Source organism: Procambarus clarkii, chromosome 55, assembly GCF_040958095.1.
Source record: "Procambarus clarkii isolate CNS0578487 chromosome 55, FALCON_Pclarkii_2.0, whole genome shotgun sequence".
Lineage (NCBI taxonomy): Eukaryota > Metazoa > Arthropoda > Malacostraca > Decapoda > Cambaridae > Procambarus > Procambarus clarkii.
Window position 1 is genome coordinate 2,798,061 of NC_091204.1, and position 20,678 is coordinate 2,818,738.

Here is a 20,678-nt window from a genome sequence, read left to right on the forward strand (position 1 = left end):
CCAGATAAACAGGAAAATATAAAACCCAAGTACTCGTCTACAGCCGAGTTCACCCACGACAATGACAAATCACAGTGATTTACGTTACAATCCGGTTGCAATAACAATACTGCATAACCTAGTAAAATAACATACAGGACATAAACCCTCTAGAACACTGCCCCGCAATGACTTTACTGAACTGCAATCACATACGGTGATTGCTCAACACTAGCAACAATCACCATAATTGACAACCCCTTTGTAATAACACACACACGGCAAGTACTCAAAATTCCAAGTAGTAGAATACTGCCCAACACTTACTTACTGTTGCAAATGACCAACAGTGCGCTCTAAATAACCCCTTAGAACACAGGTCCACACATTTCAATCACCACAGTAAATAACACAATAACACTGGGCACAGTGACACTACGATAATATATATATAATTACGGCTGACACATGTAGCCTACAGCTATCAAACGTTACTGGGAACACTAAGGAGATCTTGCATGTCGGAAAATCCAACACCATTTAATATATCATACAGACAGATAAGAGCTGTGTTGTATAAACAAGTTACCCATAGAAAACGTAACTTGTAGTGGAATTACCGTCTATAGAAAACGGGATATCATCACCACATACTATTATAATTCACCAGCTATTCTGCTGGGAATTATTCTTAAATACATTAGTCTTTGGACTTTACCATCATAAAAACATCTTATATAAATTAACTTAATTATCAATATTAAAGTAGAGTAAATGTGACCCTTCTATCACGTTCTGAAATCTGGACAATGTAAGCCAGGCGTCAGAGTGGAGGAAGGAGGGCAGCCATTGTTGTTATATGAGACCAGAGGCTCACACGGGAGCAAATTCGGCTCCTGTTAAATTTACTTGGACGTAGTGTTATGGAACCCAAAGGTGTACCATTGTCAACACGCTGTCTACAAATACAAGTTAAGTGTCTATCCGAAACCCGTTTATCATTCATTTATGGCCATTAATGTCAGGATATAGGGTTAGCCGGTTAGAACGCGAAATCGCCTCATACTAAAGGTAATTAAGCCAGGTCTTTAATGTTCCATGTACTGTATAGTGTTTTCTCTGATATAGCTTGTCATATATAGGATTCTGGCTTCACAGCTAGCGCACTTTTGACAGGTCAAGACGAGGATGCAAGATTATGTACACCAGTTACTGGGTGATAGAAGCTACCTCAAAGAGGATAATTTGGTGTCTACACTCTAGTTATACCTGGTGGACTAACCTGCTGTACTATAAGAGAAGGAACCTCATCAATGTATGTAGCTATTACTGTAATTTGATTGGCTGCATATGTGTAATATAAACCCCCCCTAATGTGTAGAGGATCGATTTGTGAGATTATGAGATTATTGCAGAAATACAGTCCACTTATCATTATACAAATTGCTATCGAAGTATATAAATTAACGTAAATATAAATTCATATAAGTTAAATAAATATAAATCTCACAGGTCGGTTCCCACATTGCACTCCTTAAATCACATGGGTGAGAGATTTATCGATCCCGCAGGCCGAAAAACACTCCCGAGAATTACGTTACTCAACAGAGCGACGGCTATCACTCACCAACAGCCTCGTCATTCATCAAATTCTACCAAAATTACGCTAATACTGAAACCACAATTATTTATATATATATATATATATATATATATATATATATATATATATATATATATATATATATATATATATATATATATATATATATATATATATATATATATATATATATATATTTATATATATATATATATATATATATATATATATATATATATATATATATGTCGTACCTAATAGCCAGAACGCACTTCTCAGCCTACTATGCAAGGCCCGATTTGCCTAATAAGCCAAGTTTTCTTGAATTAATTGTTTTTAGACTACCTAACCTACCTAACCTAACCTAACCTAACTTTTTCGGCTACCTAACCTAACCTAACCTATAAAGCTAGGTTAGGTTAGGTTAGGTAGGGTTGGTTAGGTTCGGTCATATATCTACGTTAATTTTAACTCCAATAAAATTTTTTTTACCTCATACATGATGAAATGGGTAGCTTTATCATTTCATAAGAAAAAAATTAGAAAAAATATATTAATTCATGAAAACTTGGCTTATTAGGCAAATCGGGCCTTGCATAGTAGGCTGAGAAGTGCGTTCTGGCTACTAGGTACGATATATATATATATATATATGTATATATATATATTTATATATATATATATATATATATATATATATATATACATATATATATATATATATATATATATATATATATATATATATATATATATATATATATACAACTTTAGAACACTTTCCCACCAGGAGACTCGAACCCTAGTCAGCACAGAAGCCTTCCAGCAACTGGCATAATAGGTACGCCTTAACCCGCTCCACCACCTGCTCAGACCCTTAAAAGATATGGTAATTTCGGAGTATTTAAATACCACAAAGATCACCACCTCCCAAGAGCACTAGAGCAAGTGAGGGGTCATTTATACGTTTATTTCATCAAGTCCCTGTTAATATGGGAGAACACTGTGTCTATGAACTTAAGGCACAACTCTCCTAAACACTAGAGTGAAGTATACAACTTTAGAACACTTTCCCACCAGGAGACTCGAACCCTAGCCAGCACAGAAGCCTTCCAGCAACTGGCATAACAGGTACGCCTTAACCCGCTCCACCACCTGCTCAGACCCTTAAAAGAGATGGTAATTTCGGAGTATTTAAATACCACAAAGATCACCACCTCCCAAGAGCACTAGAGCAAGTGAGGGGTCATTTATACGTTTATTTCATCAAGTCCCTGTTAATATGGGAGAACACTGTGTCTATGGACTTAAGGCACAACTCTCCTAAACACGAGAGTGAAGTATACAACTTTAGAACACTTTCCTACCAGGAGACTCGAACCCTAGCCAGCACAGAAGCCTTCCAGCAACTGGCATAACAGGTACGCTTTAATCCGCTCCACCACCTGCTCAGACCCATAAAAGAGATGTTAATTTTGGAGTATTTAAATACCACAAAGATCACCACCTCCCAAGAGCACTAGAGCAAGTGAGGGGTCATTTATACGTTTATTTCATCAAGTCCCTGTTAATATGGGAGAACACTGTGTCTATGAACTTAAGGCACAACTCTCCTAAACACGAGAATGAAGTATACAACTTTAGAACACTTTCCCACCAGGAGACTCGAACCCTAGCCAGCACAGAAGCCTTCCAGCAACTGGCATAACAGGTACGCCTTATGCCAGTTGCTGGAAGGCTTCTGTGCTGGCTAGGGTTCGAGTCTCCTGGTGGGAAAGTGTTCTAAAGTTGTATACTTCACTCTCGTGTTTAGGAGAGTTGTGCCTTAAGTTCATAGACACAGTGTTCTCCCATATTAACAGGGACTTGATGAAATAAACGTATAAATGACCCCTCACTTGCTCTAGTGCTCTTGGGAGGTGGTGATCTTTGTGGTATTTAAATACTCCAAAATTAACATCTCTTTTAAGGGTCTGAGCAGGTGGTGGAGCGGGTTAAGGCGTACCTGTTATGCCAGTTGCTGGAAGGCTTCTGTGCTGGCTAGGGTTCGAGTCTCCTGGTGGGAAAGTGTTCTAAAGTTGTATACTTCACTCTCGTGTTTAGGAGAGTTGTGCCTTATATATATATATATATATATATATATATATATATATATATATATATATATATATATATATTAGTATATTTTGGTAGCAGTCTTTCCTGTAGACATATATTATTAAATATGACCGAAAAAGTAAGATTAATAATTCTACCACGAATTTTCTCAATCTTTCGTACATTTCTTTTCACTGTTGGTGGTAATTCAAAAATCAATTCTCCAAAATTCATTTTTATTTCTAGTCTGACGGGACACATGAGCGTGTTTCGTAAAACTTATTACATTTTCAAAGACTTTAGTTAACACATACACAACTGAATAGAACTTACACATCTCCGATTTTGTTTATATCTACATTTGAGTGAGGTGGATGGGGTGAGGTGGTATTTAATAATGTATTAATTTCATCAACACAAGCCAGAACATGAAACAATGGGTACTGAATAGAAGTGATTGTAGAAAGCCTATTGGTCCATATTTCTTGATGCTTCTATATTGGAGTGGAGTCTCGAGGTGGGTAGAATATAGTTGTGCATTAATTGGCTGTTGATTGCTGGTGTTGACTTCTTGATGTGTAATGCCTCGCAAACGTCAAGCCGCCTGCTATCGCTGTATCTATCGATGATTTCTGTGTTGTTTACTAGGATTTCTCTGGCGATGGTTTGGTTGTGGGAAGAGATTATATGTTCCTTAATGGAGCCCTGTTGCTTATGCATCGTTAAACGCCTAGAAAGAGATGTTGTTGTCTTGCCTATATACTGGGTTTTTTGGAGCTTACAGTCCCCAAGAGGGCATTTGAAGGCATAGACGACGTTAGTCTATTTTAAAGCGTTCTGTTTTGTGTCTGGAGAGTTTCTCATGAGTAGGCTGGCCGTTTTTCTGGTTTTATAGTAAATCGTCAGTTGTATCCTCTGATTTTTGTCTGTAGGGATAACGTTTCTATTAACAATATCTTTCAGGACCCTTTCCTCCGTTTTATGAGCTGTGGAAAAGAAGTTCCTGTAAAATAGTCTAATAGGGGGTATAGGTGTTGTGTTGGTTGTCTCTTCAGAGGTTGCATGGCGTTTCACTTTCCTTCTTATGATGTCTTCGACGAAACCATTGGAGAAGCCGTTGTTGACTAGGACCTGCCTTACCCTACAGAGTTCTTCGTCAACTTGCTTCCATTCTGAGCTGTGGCTGAGAGCACGGTCGACATATGCGTTAACAACACTCCTCTTGTACCTATCTGGGCAGTCGCTTTTGGCATTTAGGCACATTCTTATGTTCGTTTCCTTAGTGTAGACTGCAGTGTGGAAATCTCCGCTCTTTTTCATGACTGTTACATCTAGAAAGGGCAGCTTCCCATCCTTTTCCATCTCGTAAGTGAAACGCAGCACGGAACTCCGCTCAAATGCCTCCTTCAACTCCTGCAGATGTCTGACATCAGGTACCTGTGTAAAAATGTCGTCAACATACCTGCAGTATATGGCCGGTTTCATGTTCATGTCGACTAAGACTTTTTGCTCGATGGTACCCATGTAGAAGTTTGCAAAAAGGACACCTAGCGGAGAACCCATGGCGACCCCATCTACTTGCTTATACATGTGCCCATCCGGGCTCAAGAAGGGTGCCTCTTTAGTACAAGCTTGGAGTAGTTTCCTTAGGATATTTTCTGGTATGTCAAGAGGAGTACAGGCTGGATCACGATACACTCTGTCGGCTATCATCCCGATTGTCTCGTCCACTGGTACGTTAGTGAACAGCGACTCTACGTCCAACGAGGCTCTTATTCCTGTGGCCCGTGTGCCCCACAGTAAGTCAACAAATTCCTTTGGCGACTTCAGGCTGAAGGCACAAGGGACATAAGGAGTCAGCAGGCCGTTGAGTCGCTTCGCTAGTCTGTACGTGGGTGTGGGTATCTGGCTAATGATTGGCCGAAGTGGGTTTCCAGGCTTGTGTGTCTTGACATTTCCATACGCATATCCAGGTTTATATTCCCCAATAATCTTTGGCAGGTGGAGTCCTGATTTCTTGGCGTTCACAGTTTCGACTAGTCTGTTGACCTTTGCTTTCAATTCGGCTGTAGTGTAGTGTATATATATATATATATATATATATATATATATATATATATATATATATATATATATATATATAAATATATATATATATATATATATATATATATATATATATATATATATATATATAAAAGTTTGTGAGGGTACCACCTCTGGTGCCAATGTGGGGACCCATAGCCTCGGAGAAGAAAATAAAAAGTATTCAGAGGAGACCTTGTGGTTTCTCACTGAACACTAATATTATCTTTTCCTACCACCCCCATTCTTTTGTATGTACACATATATATTTACTTTATTTGAACTTTGTTACAAAAAAGGAGTTACATATGGGCTACAAAGATGGTTATCATAGGTTGTCGAGTTCCTCCAGCTCCTCAGATGGCGGGCAGGAACCCTGGATGCAGTGCGCATTTCGCCACACTGAGGCGCTGGAAAAGAAAGCTTGCAGCTCTCGGGTCCATTGTTGTTTCAATGAGCCTAGAACCCAGTTCCTTCAAGAAACTGGTAGCACTTTTACCCCAGGCGCCGAGTGTCTCAGAAGCAATGGGGACAAAATTGTAGTGGTGATCCAGTTCTCTATACTTACGGGATTTGGCTGCTTCCCTGTGGGTGGCAGCGCCACCTGGTTGTGCAACACTGAGATTAATGTAGGTGTTAGCCAGGGTTGATACACACGTGTAGTCCCATACCAACTGCTTGCCATTCTTCCAGGGGTTCACTGTGATACCATCCGGGCGACCAATAAGAGCATCAGAGTTACGGGGCGTTAGGTAACGGGGCTCTCTTTCAGCTGAGCATCCAGCTGTGGTGAGGCTTCTCTTGATGATGTCGTTAACTTCACTGTGCCTCGAGTGCCATCCCCCTGTGCTTTGGCAGAGTAGGCCATGGTGGCCGTACCTGTCAGCCACCACCTCGCCGCAAATACACCTATATCTGGTGTGGATTGGGGCAGCAAGGCGGAGGGCCACAGCAATTCGGAGGGCGTGTGGTGTGAGATGCGTGCCAGTGGCCGACATTGGGGTTGCTAACAGGAAATCCCCTGCATGTGGTGCTGCTACTGCTGTGAGGCGAGCAATGTCGTGTTGTGTTGTTGCAGCACCCAGGCACTCTGCAGCAACTTGGTCTACAATGGGGCCATCCCAGCTGGATTGCTTGTGGGCTTTTGGGGATGGTGGTTGAGGTGATTGGCATGCACGAGAGGCCCACTCTGTGGCACAGCGTGTAAAATTGGGATCATGTACACCTGCCAGCTGATGTAAGTGGGCAGGTAGAATTTCCTTCACAAGGTCGTCGGATGCTGATAAGGAGGACAGGAAGGCTGGAACAGCGATTTGCGTTGCTGTTCGAACTCCGAGGCCCCCAAGTCTTACGGGAAGAGAGGCTTGTTTCCACTGTAGGTCATCGAGAGAGAGGTTAAGGGCTTTTTCTAGCATTGATTTCAGTAACCGGTCATACTCACTTATTTTTTGGCTACTGTAAGATGGTGAACACCTCAGAAAGTAGGTTAACCTGGGGAAAAACAGACATCTGGTAATGAGGTAGAGTGCATCATGAGCATCAATATCCTCAATCCTCCCATCCATCCTCTTAAGGTCGGCGATTTTCTTATCAAGGACCTCATCGATGGCCTTCAACCCCAGGGGAGCTCCTAGGAGTGTGCTGTCTTCAGGTTTAGTTATATTGATATTTGGCAGAAGACCCTCTATTCTCTCTACGATGCCCAGGTTGGAACATATTATTTCACATTTAGAAGGGTTTAGCGTGAGGCCTAAAACTGCACCTTGCTCCTGGATTTTTCTGATGACCTCCAGGAGGGAGTCTTGGGAACCAGCTAGGGTACCATCATCCAAGAACCAGATGTTAAGCTCGCTGGACAGGACCTCTGTGACTTGTTTGATGACTAAGCAGAAAAGGAGAGGAGCAAGGGGGTCACCCTGTTGGACGCCTTCTCGCGAGTCAATTTCATGTTGACTATATATATATATATATATATATATATATATATATATATATATATATATATATATATATATATATATATATATATATACACATGTATATACATGTATATATATATATATATATATATATATATATATATATATATATATATATATATATATATATATATATATATATATATATATATATATATATATATATATATTTTGTGACGATAATCTCCTTCAAGAGAGATTGAGCCCGCTCTTCCCTCCTAAGTTCTTCGCTATACATCCCTATACAACTAATATGGAAGAAATATCCAACAAATACAACACCAAGGTTTGCCAGAGAGCAAACGTATTCAGCACCAGGAACACCTGCTCCCCCCACCACTCGAACCACCAAACTACCTGTCCGTCGCCTGCTCATCGCTGATTGGCCGGTGGTCAGTCGCACCTGCTCCTCCACCGCCACACTACCTGATGTCTGGGGCCACCACGACCTAGAGACCTCAGAATATCCAGTGCTTTCAACAAGTTAACACGTCTCGTTGGTAGACTAAGCTCTGGCTTACGCGTACTAAGAGAGGTGGCAGCTTAAAGCCAATATTCCTGCACCTATATATCTGATTGTATATTGTTCACTTGTTATTACTCACTTGTCTTAACGTAACTTTTCATTTTGTCATTTGATTATTCTTATTATTTTGATTGATTGATTTTATGTTCCAATTTGTATGTCCATTTTATTCATGTTTTGCTTTTCTAACATAATTAAAATCTCATTGTTAAATTTACTTGTGTTTTGTGTGTCTTCCCATTACCTTACCACAGACGAAGTTCCAGATTTTCTCTTTTTATTTCTATATGTGATGAGGCCATACCCCTAGCTTTTGAAACAGCCCAACACCAACGCGTTACCGTCACAATAATATATATATATATATATATATATATATATATATATATATATATATATATATATATATATATATATAAATATATATATATATATATATATATATATATATATATATATATATATATATATATATATATATATATATATATATATATATATATGCGAACAAGCCTGAATGGTCCCTAGGACAATATGCAACTGAAAACTCACACCCCAGAAGTGACTCGAACCCATACTCCCAGGAGCAACGCAACTGGTATGTACAAGACGCCTTAATCCACTTGACCATCACGACCGGACATAATGAGGTGATAGCCGAGGCCATTTGAACCACCCCACCGCCGGCACTCAAATAGTAATCTTGGGCATAGCATTTTACCAAATCACCTCATTCTTTGGGGCACACGTGAGGAACACAAATGCGAACAAGCCAGAATGGTCCCCAGGACAATATGCAACTGAAAACTCACACCGCAGAAGTGATTCGAACCCATACTCCCAGGAGCAACGCAACTGGTATGTACAAGACGCCTTAATCCACTTGAACATCACGACCGGACATAATGAGGTGATAGCCGGGGCTACTTGAACCACCCCACCGCCGGCACTCGGATAGTAATCTTGGGCATAGCATTTTACCAAATCACCTCATTCTTTGGGGCACACGTGAGGAACACAAATGCGAACAAGCCTGAATGGTCCCCAGGACAATAAGCAACTGAAAACTCACACCCCAGAAGTGATTCGAACCCATACTCCCAGGAGCAACGCAACTGGTATGTACAAGACGCCTTAATCCACTTGAACATCACGACCGGACATAATGAGGTGATAGCCGAGGCTATTTGAACCACCCCACCGCCGGCACTCGGATAGTAATCTTGGGCATAGCATTTTACCAAATCACCTCATTCTTTGGGGCACACGTGAGGAACACAAATGCGAACAAGCCTGAATGGTCCCCAGGACAATAAGCAACTGAAAACTCACACCCCAGAAGTGACTCGAACCCATACTCCCAGGAGCAACGCAACTGGTATGTACAAGACGCCTTAATCCTCTTGACCATCACGACCGGACATAATGATGTGATAGCCGAGGCTATTTGAACCACCCCACCGCCGGCACTCGGATAGTAATCTTGGGCATAGCATTTTACCAAATCACTTCATTCTTTGGGGCACACGTGAGGAACACGCGGGCACACGCGGTGGGGTGGTTCAAATAGCCTCGGCTATCACCTCATTATGTCCGGTCGTGATGGTCAAGTGGATTAAGGCGTCTTGTACATACCAGTTGCGTTTCTCCTGGGAGTATGGGTTCGAGTCACTTCTGGGGTGTGAGTTTTCAGTTGCATATTGTCCTGGGGACCATTCAGGCTTGTTCGCCTTTGTGTTCCTCACGTGTGCCCCAAAGAATGAGGTGATTTGGTAAAATGCTATGCCCAAGATTACTATCCGAGTGCCGGCGGTGGGGTGGTTCAAATAGCCTCGGCTATCACCTCATTATGTCCGGTCGTGATGGTCAAGTGGATTAAGGCGTCTTGTACATACCAGTTGCGTTGCTCCTGGGAGTATGGGTTCGAGTCACTTCTGGGGTGTGAGTTTTCAGTTATATATATATATATATATATATATATATATATATATATATATATATATATATATATATATATATATATATATATATTTATATATATATATATATATATATATATATATATATATATATATATATATATATATATATATATATATATATATATATATATATATATATATATATATATATATATATATATATATCATTTGTCATGGCCCTGGGAACAATTCAAGAAATTAGCACCACACTCTGGTATCACTCCATATCACTCCACAATAATCAATGGCCAGGAATCACTGACGTTACACCTGCAAGATTACACATGGAATAATATCACTCTGTCTCGCAGACGATCAAAAATGAATGAATTACCACAATTGAATATAAATATTACATGGACATCCTCTCAGTCCTTGGCTAATCTATGTATACTCTGTTCCCGTGTGTACCCACAAACACACACACACACTGTACGTCTGTGTACACAAGACGTAAGTCCCTCTGGACTGACAAGATGACAACAAGGGTGATTAGTTCCTCGTCCACACTTCACTTCACCTCTACAGGTGCTTAGTGACAATGCGACGGAACACCTGACTTCGAATTCAAGCTTTAAAGACTAACTAATCACCAAAAATACACACATAGGTACTTACTCATTAATACTGCCGGCCTTACACACACACCATTCCCATACATCAGGCACCCTGCTACGGGTGGCTGACTCATAGTGGTGGAGATGGCTAGAGCGGTCCTCACGTGGTATCTTATGTGCAATTGGTGCGCACTCGAACCCCCCAACCCCCCTCACAACACGGCTCTTTCATGGCGACGAGTCAAGTGGCTGGCGCAGGCGGCCCACAGCTCACCCACCATGCGGCCTAGCTGTTTCCGCGCAAACTTGAGTCTCGCTTCAAGCCATACAATAGAATGATGCTATAGGCATATCTCTGTCCACAGACGTGGTACCCCGGCCAGGGTAACATTTCTGGAATGCTGATGACGGGGGCACTCACATGAGCCTAAACACTAGATGTTTCGGTTGTTGGTTACCAAACTTAAGTCTGCGCACTTAACAAGTGCACTTAACAAGTGTTAACTGGCCTCCACAGGCATAAGAGCACCATTGTAAGTGAGCTGGTGAACCATCCTCTCACACACAGTGTACTGTTGTTTGAGTATCTGGTCATACTGTTATCTTGAATATTAGAGGAAAGACGGCTCAAGACATGATGGACTACATCACACAGAAGTGCAAGGAGGTAGCAGACAAGTTCGTCCCAATACAAGCGGAAATGAAATGCAAATGAGAAACCCGTGGTTTAATCAAGGATGTAAGCTAGCAAATCCACTAAGTAAAGGCTTGTGGAGAAACTATAGAAACAACAGAACACTAGAGAGCTGAGAAAGATACCAGAATTCCGGGAATGAATACATCTGGGTTAGAAAAGAGGTAGAGAGGCAGTATGAAAATGACATAGCAAGCAAGGCAAAGACTCAACCCAAACTGCTGCATAACCACATCTGGAGGAAAACAATAGTGAAGGAACAAGTAATGAAACTGATGATATGGGTAGAAAAATTCACTACAAACAACAAGGAAGTGTGTGAGGAACTCAATACGATATTCCAGGAGGTTTTCACTTCTGTGTAAGGAGAAGTCCTAGAGATAAGAGAGGGAATATCAAAACAGGACACCACTAGAGGAGTTTGTGACTACCAGTGGGGAGGAGAGGAAGCATCTGCCTGATTTGGATGTGACAAAGGTTATTGGTCCAGATGAAATTTCACCATGGATTCTAAAGGAAGGATCAGAAGCTCTATGCATCCCACTCTCCATGGTGTACAACAAATCACTGGAAACAGGTGAACTGCCAAAAATTTGGAAGACGGCCAATGAAGTTCCAATATACAGGAAGGGTGATAGGCAGGTGGCACTGAGCTAGAGGCCAGTGTCACTAACTTGCATTCCATGCAAGTTGATGGAGAAGATTGTGCGTAAAAAGCTAGTAGAACATCTTGAGAGAAAGAACTTTGTAATGCAACGTCAACAAGGATTCAGAGATGCCAAATCATGCCTAACAGGTTTAATTGAGTTCTATGACCAGGCAACAAAAATTTGGTACTAGAGAGAGGGCTGGGCAGAATGCATATTTCTTGACTGTCAGAAAGCCTGTCACAGTACCACAAAAGAGACTAGTACAAAACTGGAGATGCAGGCCGGAGTGAAAGAGAAAGTACTCCACTGGATAAAGGAGTACCTACGCAACAGGACACAGCGAGTCACTGTGAGGGGTGAGATCTGGGAGTGGCGAGGAATCACCAGTGGAATTCCACATGGATCAGTCCTTGGACCTGTACTGATTCTGAAATAAGTAAATGATCTCCCAGAAGGAATTGACTCGTTCCTCTCAATGTTTGCTGATGATGCAAAAACTATGAGGAGAATCAAGACAGAGGAAGATAGTATGAGGCTACAAGATGAGCTAGAAAAACTGAAGGAATGGTCCAACAAATGGCTACTAAAGTTCAACCCAAGTAAATGTAAGGTAATGAAACTAGGACGAGGAAATAGGAAGCCAGACATTGGATACTGAATGGGAGATGAAGTCGTTCACGAAACGGGCAGAAAGAAAGGTCAATGAGTTGATATCACACCAAACATGTCTCCGGAAGCCCACATAAAAAGAATAACATCAGTGGCCTTTGGGAGGCAGGATAACATCAGAACTTCTTTCAGAAACCTGTGTAAGGAATCCTTCAGAACCTTGTATACAACATATGTAAGGCTAATCCTGGAGTATGCAGCCCCAGCATGGAGTCCGTACCTAGTCAAGCACAAGACGAAGCTGGAAAAAGTTCAGAGGTATGCCACTAGGCTAGTCCCGGAACTAAGAGAAAAAGTTATGAATTATAAGGAAAGGCTACGGGAACTGCTCCTCATGTCGCTGGTAGACAGAAGAGCTCGTGGAGACATGATCACCACATACAAAATTCTCAGGGGAATTGACATGGTAGACAAGGATGGATTATTTAACACAGGTGGTACATGAACAAGGGGTCAGGTGGAAGCTGAGTTCCCAAATGATCCACACAGACATTAGAGAGAACTTTTTCAGGGTCAGAGAAGTTGTTAAACGGAATGCAGTAGGAAGTGAGATGGTGGAGGCTGACTTCATACACAGTTTCATATGTAGATATGATAGAACTCAGTAACCTCAGGAATCTGTACATCAGTTGGTTGGCGGTTGAGAGGCGGGACCTAAGAGCCAAAGCTCAACCCTCGCAAGCACAATTGTTGAATAAAATTAGGTGAGAACAAGAAGAATGTTTTATTTCTTATTAGGGCAAGTATATACTATGCTGCAAGCCAATAATACTCACAGAGTTTCGGGCATGACAATAGCATCACTGTCGCTCTCGAGGCAAGTAATAAGTGCTTATATAAGTACAGGTGGGATGTCGGACATTTTAATGGTGATCTATTGTTAACAATTTTAACACGATCTTCCTCTCTTAAATTTAGGGTGGAAAATAATTTTACATAATATTTGGAGTCCGTACACTCACAAAAGTAAAAAGAAATGTCCATCTCGAACAGCTTATTACAATATATTACAGAAACATCTTGAATCGTGATGGATTATGCATAATAACAATTGTGGTATCTGTTGACAGGCGGGACAGCCCTTTACTTTGCAGCCGCACGTGGTCACGACAACACTGTGAAGGTCCTCCTCGACGCTGGAGCAGACATCAACGTTGCAGATAATATCGGTAAGAGTCACACTTATGCATCCAAACATTATACAACACTCATGTCACACAACACACCAAACTTATCATTTGACAAAATGCAATATATATATTTTATAATTATACCATAGGAGATAATGTCTGTTTGTGTGTCTGTTCAAAGTTGGAGGCCAAACGTTTCATATACAAAAAATTGTCATATACGTTTCATATACAAAAGTAATCTGCACCATTATTCACTGATGTTACGAAAATTAACAGAAAATTCCTGATGTGAATAATTTGTCCGTACTAGCATTAAAAAGACAATTCTCCCAGACCGTTAAAAGTTTCTCAATCAACTGTTATATACCAGAGTAAGGGTAACTATTCTTGTTTTAGTACTTCACACCACTTAGCTGCTTTTGCTGCCAACCAACCACACATTAGACAATTGTATTTTTTATAAGACAGAGAGAGAGAGAGAAAAAGAGTGAGACAGACACAGTGTGAGAGCGTACATTCATTAACCAGGCGTTGCCCACATAGGAAATGCCAGATGTACGATGTTCTCTTCGGGAGTCACTACAAACTCACAGGCCTCCACGCTGGGAAGCCAGTTGTGGAATCTGGCTTCCAAATTCCACAATTGGAATCGCTGATCCAGAAAGTGAGCAGCATGAGCGTTTTGCTTCCGCTGCGCCAAGGGTTCCGTATGTCAGGTAGAGATGAAGACCAAGACGGTATTCACCCCCACAAGCCAATACAGAGCCATCCTCACTTGGGTCGTTCTCTCTGCAACTTGCATGCAAGCAAATATAGCCGGTAGAGCTTGGATTCTCACACCAATATTTATATAAAGATGTTTGGGGTTAGGAGCTGGAACTTGAACCAACTTAAGAGACAATTGGAATGTGATGTGAAATGGGGCCGTACTGCAGAATGGGGAATGATGTCAAAGGCAAGTGTAATAGCAAAAATAGCTTTATTCAACTACCTACTAATACACAGGCACCCACATTACGTTAATTCAAGAGTGTCATTTCAAATCTGTCAATACCACAATTGCAGTAGGTCTCCTGACCCACCACCTGACAGGTGTATAGTCATAAGGCCTCGACCCACTGTTGCAGTAGGTCTCCTGACCCCCCACCTGACAGGTGTATAGAGTCATAAGGCCTCGACCCACTGTTGCAGTAGGTCTCCTGACCCACCACCTGACAGGTGTAAAGGAAATCAAGGCCTCGACCCACCGGACAGGTCATCAGCAACAGTTTACTAACCTGAAACACGTGCACATTCTTGGCAAATATCAAAATACTTCACTACCACAATACATCAACATATATAAATGCATACATAACAGTGTCATTAGGACACACAACAATACCAACAATTGCTTTAACAATCAATGTCACCAAGACATTCAATCACCTACGTAACACATGTAACTTGAACAGCAACCAAAACATATAAGAACATAAGAACATAAGAACAAAGGCAACTGCAGAAGGCCTATTGGCCCATACGAGGCAGCTCCTATTCTATAACCACCCAATCCCACTCATATACTTGTCCAACCCGTGCTTGAAACAATCGAGGGACCCCACCTCCACAATGTTACGCGGCAATTGGTTCCACAAATCAACAACCCTGTTACTGAACCAGTATTTACCCAAGTCTTTCCTAAATCTAAACTTATCCAATTTATACCCATTGTTTCGTGTTCTGTCCTGTGTTGATACTTTTAATACCCTATTAATATCCCCCCGGTTATGTCCATTCATCCACTTGTAAACCTCTATCATGTCACCCCTAACTCTTCGCCTTTCCAGTGAATGCAACTTAAGCTTTGTTAATCTTTCTTCATATGAAAGATTTCTAATTTGGGGAATTAACTTAGTCATCCTACGCTGGACACGTTCAAGTGAATTTATATCCATTCTATAATATGGCGACCAAAACTGAACTGCATAATCTAAATGGGGCCTAACTAGAGCAAGATATAGCTTGAGAACCACACCAGGTGTCTTGTTACTAACGCTGCGATTAATAAATCCAAGTGTCCGATTTGCCTTATTACGAACATTTATGCATTGATCCTTTTGTTTTAAATTCTTACTAATCATAACTCCCAGATCCCTTTCGCAATCCGACTTCGCAATCACAACACCATCTAGCTCGTATCTAGTAACTCTATCATCATTACCTAACCTCAGAACTTTACATTTATCAGCATTAAACTGCATCTGCCAATCCTTCGACCACCCCAAAACCCTATCCAGATCAACTTGAAGTGATAGTGAGTCCTCCTCCGAATTAATTTCCCTACCGATTTTCGTATCATCGGCAAATTTGCAAATGTTGCTACTCAAACCTGAATCTAAATCATTTATATATATTATAAACAACAGAGGTCCCAGGACAGAGCCTTGAGGCACTCCACTTACAACATTTTCCCACTCTGACTTGATTCCATTTATACTAACTCTCTGTTTCCTTTGGTATAGCCATGCCCTAATCCAGCTTAATATAGCACCCCCAATACCATGAGACTCTATTTTTTTAATCAGTCTTTCATGTGGCACTGTATCAAAAGCTTTGCTAAAGTCAAGGTATACAACATCGCAATCCTTACCACTATCAACTGCCTCAACAATGCTAGAATAAAAAGATAACAAATTTGTTAAACATGAACGGCCATTTATAAAACCATGTTGCGACTCAATTATTAATTTATGTTTTTCAAGATGAAGACGAATTATATTTGCTATTATAGATTCGAGCAACTTTCCCACAATGGACGTTAGGCTAATTGGTCGATAGTTAGACGCAAGTGATCTATCTCCTTTCTTAAAAACTGGTATCACATTAGCAACTTTCCAAAACTCTGGCACTCTGCCTGACTCTATTGATTTATTAAATATGGTTGACAGTGGGTCACAAAGCTCCTCTTTGCATTCTTTAAGCACCCTAGCAAACACTTCATCCGGCCCTGGGGATTTGTTTGGTTTGAGTTTTACTATTTGTTTAAGAACATCCTCCCTGGTAACTGCTAAACTCGTCAACCTGTCCTCGTCCCCACCCACATAGACTTGTTCGGCTGAAGGCATATTGTTAAGTTCCTCTTTAGTAAATACAGATACAAAATATTTATTAAAAATACTACTCATCTCTTCATCACTATCTGTTATTTGACCTGTCTCAGTTTTTAATGGACCTATCCTTTCCCTAGTCTTAGTACGATATAACTGAAAAAACCCTTTAGGATTTGTCTTTGCTTGCCCTGCTATGCGAACTTCATAGTTTCTTTTTGCTTTCCTTATCTCTTTTTTAACATTTCTAACCAGTTGTACGAATTCCTGTTCTAAAGTGACCTCCCCATTTTTAATCCTTTTGTACCAAGCTCTCTTTTTACCTATAAGGTTCTTCAAATTCTTTGTTATCCACTTTGGGTCATTAGTATTCGATCTATTCAATTTGTATGGTATACTACGTTCCTGTGCTTTGTTTAGAATATTCTTAAATAAGTTATATATTGAATCCACATCGAAATCCCCATTTAAGTCACCTATCGCTGGGTTCATGTCTCGCTCCAAGACCGGCCCACACCCCATACCCAAGACTTTCCAATCAATTTGACCCAAAAAATTTCTTAGGCTATTAAAATCAGCTTTTCGAAAATCTGGCACTTTAACAGAATTTTCTCCTACTGGTCTATTCCATTCTATGCTAAATCTGATTTCTTTGTGATCACTGCTCCCTAGCTCACTCCCTATTTCGATGTCATTAATTTGCGTTTCCCTGTTAGTTAACACTAAATCTAAAATATTATTTTCCCGTGTTGGTTCCATAATGTGTTGCGTAAGAAAGCAATCGTCAATTAATTCTAGAAAATCTTCTGCTTCACTATTCCCTGTTTTGTTCAACCAGTTTATTCCGCTAAAATTAAAGTCACCCATGACATAAATACTGTTAGATCTAGATGCTCTAGATATTTCATCCCATAGATGCTTTGCTTCCATTCTGTCTAAATTTGGTGGCCTATATATTACTCCTATTATAATATTATTAGCTTTTTCGTTTAATTCAATCCAAATAGTTTCTGTGTGTGGCTCTGTTTTGATTCCCTCTTTGAGACTACATTTCAAATTGTCCCTAACATATATGGCTACTCCACCTCCTCGTCTAATATATCTATCTGTGTGAAATAGTTTAAATCCATATATTTGATATTCAGCTAATAGTTCTCTATTTTCTACATTCATCCACGTTTCGGTAAGTGCAATAATATCTATTTTTTCTGTGCAGACAAGAGCATTTAATTCGTTAATTTTATTTCTTAGACTTCTACTGTTAGTGTAATATACCCTAAGTGAATTGTTATTTTGCGGACCTTCTCTTTCCCTGATCGTTTTGCCAATTCCTTTCTCCCACAAACACATACTTTTATTACATCCTTCCTCCAAATCAATTCCCATACCTCTATCTACTAACAGTTTAAACCCAAACAAACACCTCTAACCACTTCTTCTAACGAGTTCGCAACAGCAACAACCCCAGCTCTCGATAGATGCACCCCATCACGAGCATACATTTCATTTCTTCCATAGAAGTGTTCCCAGTTGTCTATGAAAGATATTGCATTTGATTTGCAATATCTTTCCAGCCGGCAATTGACACCAAGTGCCCTCGATATCCATTCATTTCCCACTCCCTTTCTTGGAAGAATGCCACATATGATCGGGATTCCTCCCTTGCTCCTAACTAACTCTATGGCTGTTTTATACCTCTGAATCAGTTCCTCACTCCTGACTCGACCAACATCATTTCCTCCCACGCTAATGCAAATAATGGGATTGTTCCCATTACCAGCCATAATATCATTCATGTTGTTTATAATATCACCAATGCCAGCTCCGGGATAGCAAACCCTTAACCTGTTCCCCTTATCTCTAGCACAAAACGTTCTATCCAAATACCTTATCTGGGAATCTCCCACAACTAATGTTTGCTTAGGTACTTCCTTTACTTTCTGAGGGGCCTGCGCTTCCTTTCTCTTCGTTGCTTTCCCTTTTGCGCGATCCACAGTCTCTCCACAGCACTCGTCCTCCAAAACGTCAAATGAATTTGAAGTTGCTATGGCGTTTGAAGGCGGCTTTATCAAAGTATGAAGGCGGCTTTATCAAAGTATATACAATTAACATTTAATTTTTCAATTAATTATCATTAATTAATTAACCACAATTATATTAATTACGGTCACTTAGATGGTCAACAAATCAACAGTTACATCAACGTCACTTTCACCCAGACAAGTGTCCAATCAAAGACAATTACGTTTATCACTGTCACCTCGCCAATTAACAATCACTTAATTACATTAATATATTGTTTATCAATTAGACGAAACAATCAATTAACAGCTTAATACACTGTCAACCGACAGCTATCAAAGAAAATAATGACTTTACTAATTACAAAAATAATTTTACTAATTACATTAATGAATCACTACCAAGGATATCACTGGGACAATCCAACACCACACAATAATTACAAACACAATTTAAGAACATAAGAACATAAAAACAAAGGCAACTGCAGAAGGCTTATTGGCCATTACGAGGCAGCTCCTATATATAACCACCCAATCCCACTCATATACATGTCTAACCCACGCTTGAAACAATCGAGGGACCCAACCTCCACCACGTTATGCAGTAATTGGTTTCACAAATCAACAACTCTGTTACCGAACCAGTATTTACCCAAGTTTTTCCTAAATCTAAACTTAACCAATTTATACCCATTTTTTCGTGTTCTGTCTTGTGTTGATACTTTTAATACCCTATTTATATCCCCTTTGTTATGTCCATTCATCCACATGTAAACCTCTATCATGTCACCCCTAACTCTTCGCCTTTCCAGTGAATGCAAATTAAGCTTTGTTAATCTTTCTTCATATGAAAGATTTCTAATTTGGGGAATTAACTTAGTCATCCTACGCTGGACACGTTCAAGTTAATTTATATCCATTCTATAGTTTAGCGACCAAAACTGAAATGCATAATCTAAATGGGGCCTAACCAGAGCAAGATATAACTGAAGAACAACACCAGGTGTCTTGTTACTAACGCTTCGATTAATAAATCCCAGTGTCCTACTTGCCTTATTACGAACACTCAGGCATTGAACCTTTTGTTTTAAATTCTTACTAATCATAACTCCCAGATCCGTTTCGCAATCCGACTTCGCAATCTCAACACCAACAAGCTCGTATCTTGTAACTCTATCATCATTACCTAGCCTCAGAACTTTACATTTATCAGCATTAAACTGCATCTGCCAATCTTTTGACCATTTCAAAAATCCTATTTAGATCAACTTGAAGTGATAGTGCGTCTTCTTCCGTGTTAATTTCCCTACCGATTTTTGTATCATCTGCAAATTTGCAGATGTTGCTACTCAAACCTGAATCTAAATCATTTATATATATTATAAACAACAAAAGTCCCAGGACAGAGCCCTGAGGTACTCTACAAACAACATTATCCCTCTCTGACTTAATCCCATTTGTACTAACTCTCTGTTTCCTTTGGAATAGCCATGCCCTAATCCAACTTAATATACCACACCCAATACCATGAGTCTCTATTTTTTTAATGAGTCTTTCATGTGGCACTGTATCAAAAGCTTTGCTAAAGTCAAGGTACACAACATCCGAAGC

General features: G+C 40.1%; 1 protein-coding gene across 1 annotated transcript in view; it reads left to right on the forward strand.

The window, feature by feature from the left end:
* The window catches only part of LOC138352863 (uncharacterized), a 146,620-nt gene extending 132,253 nt beyond the window's left edge, over positions 1 to 14,367 (forward strand). The window contains exons 5-6 of the mRNA XM_069305415.1: positions 13,892 to 13,990; positions 14,351 to 14,367. Coding sequence (XP_069161516.1) covers positions 13,892 to 13,990; positions 14,351 to 14,367 — 116 coding nt within the window. The remainder of the gene's footprint in view (positions 1 to 13,891; positions 13,991 to 14,350) is intronic.
* The last annotated feature ends 6,311 nt before the right edge of the window (positions 14,368 to 20,678 follow it).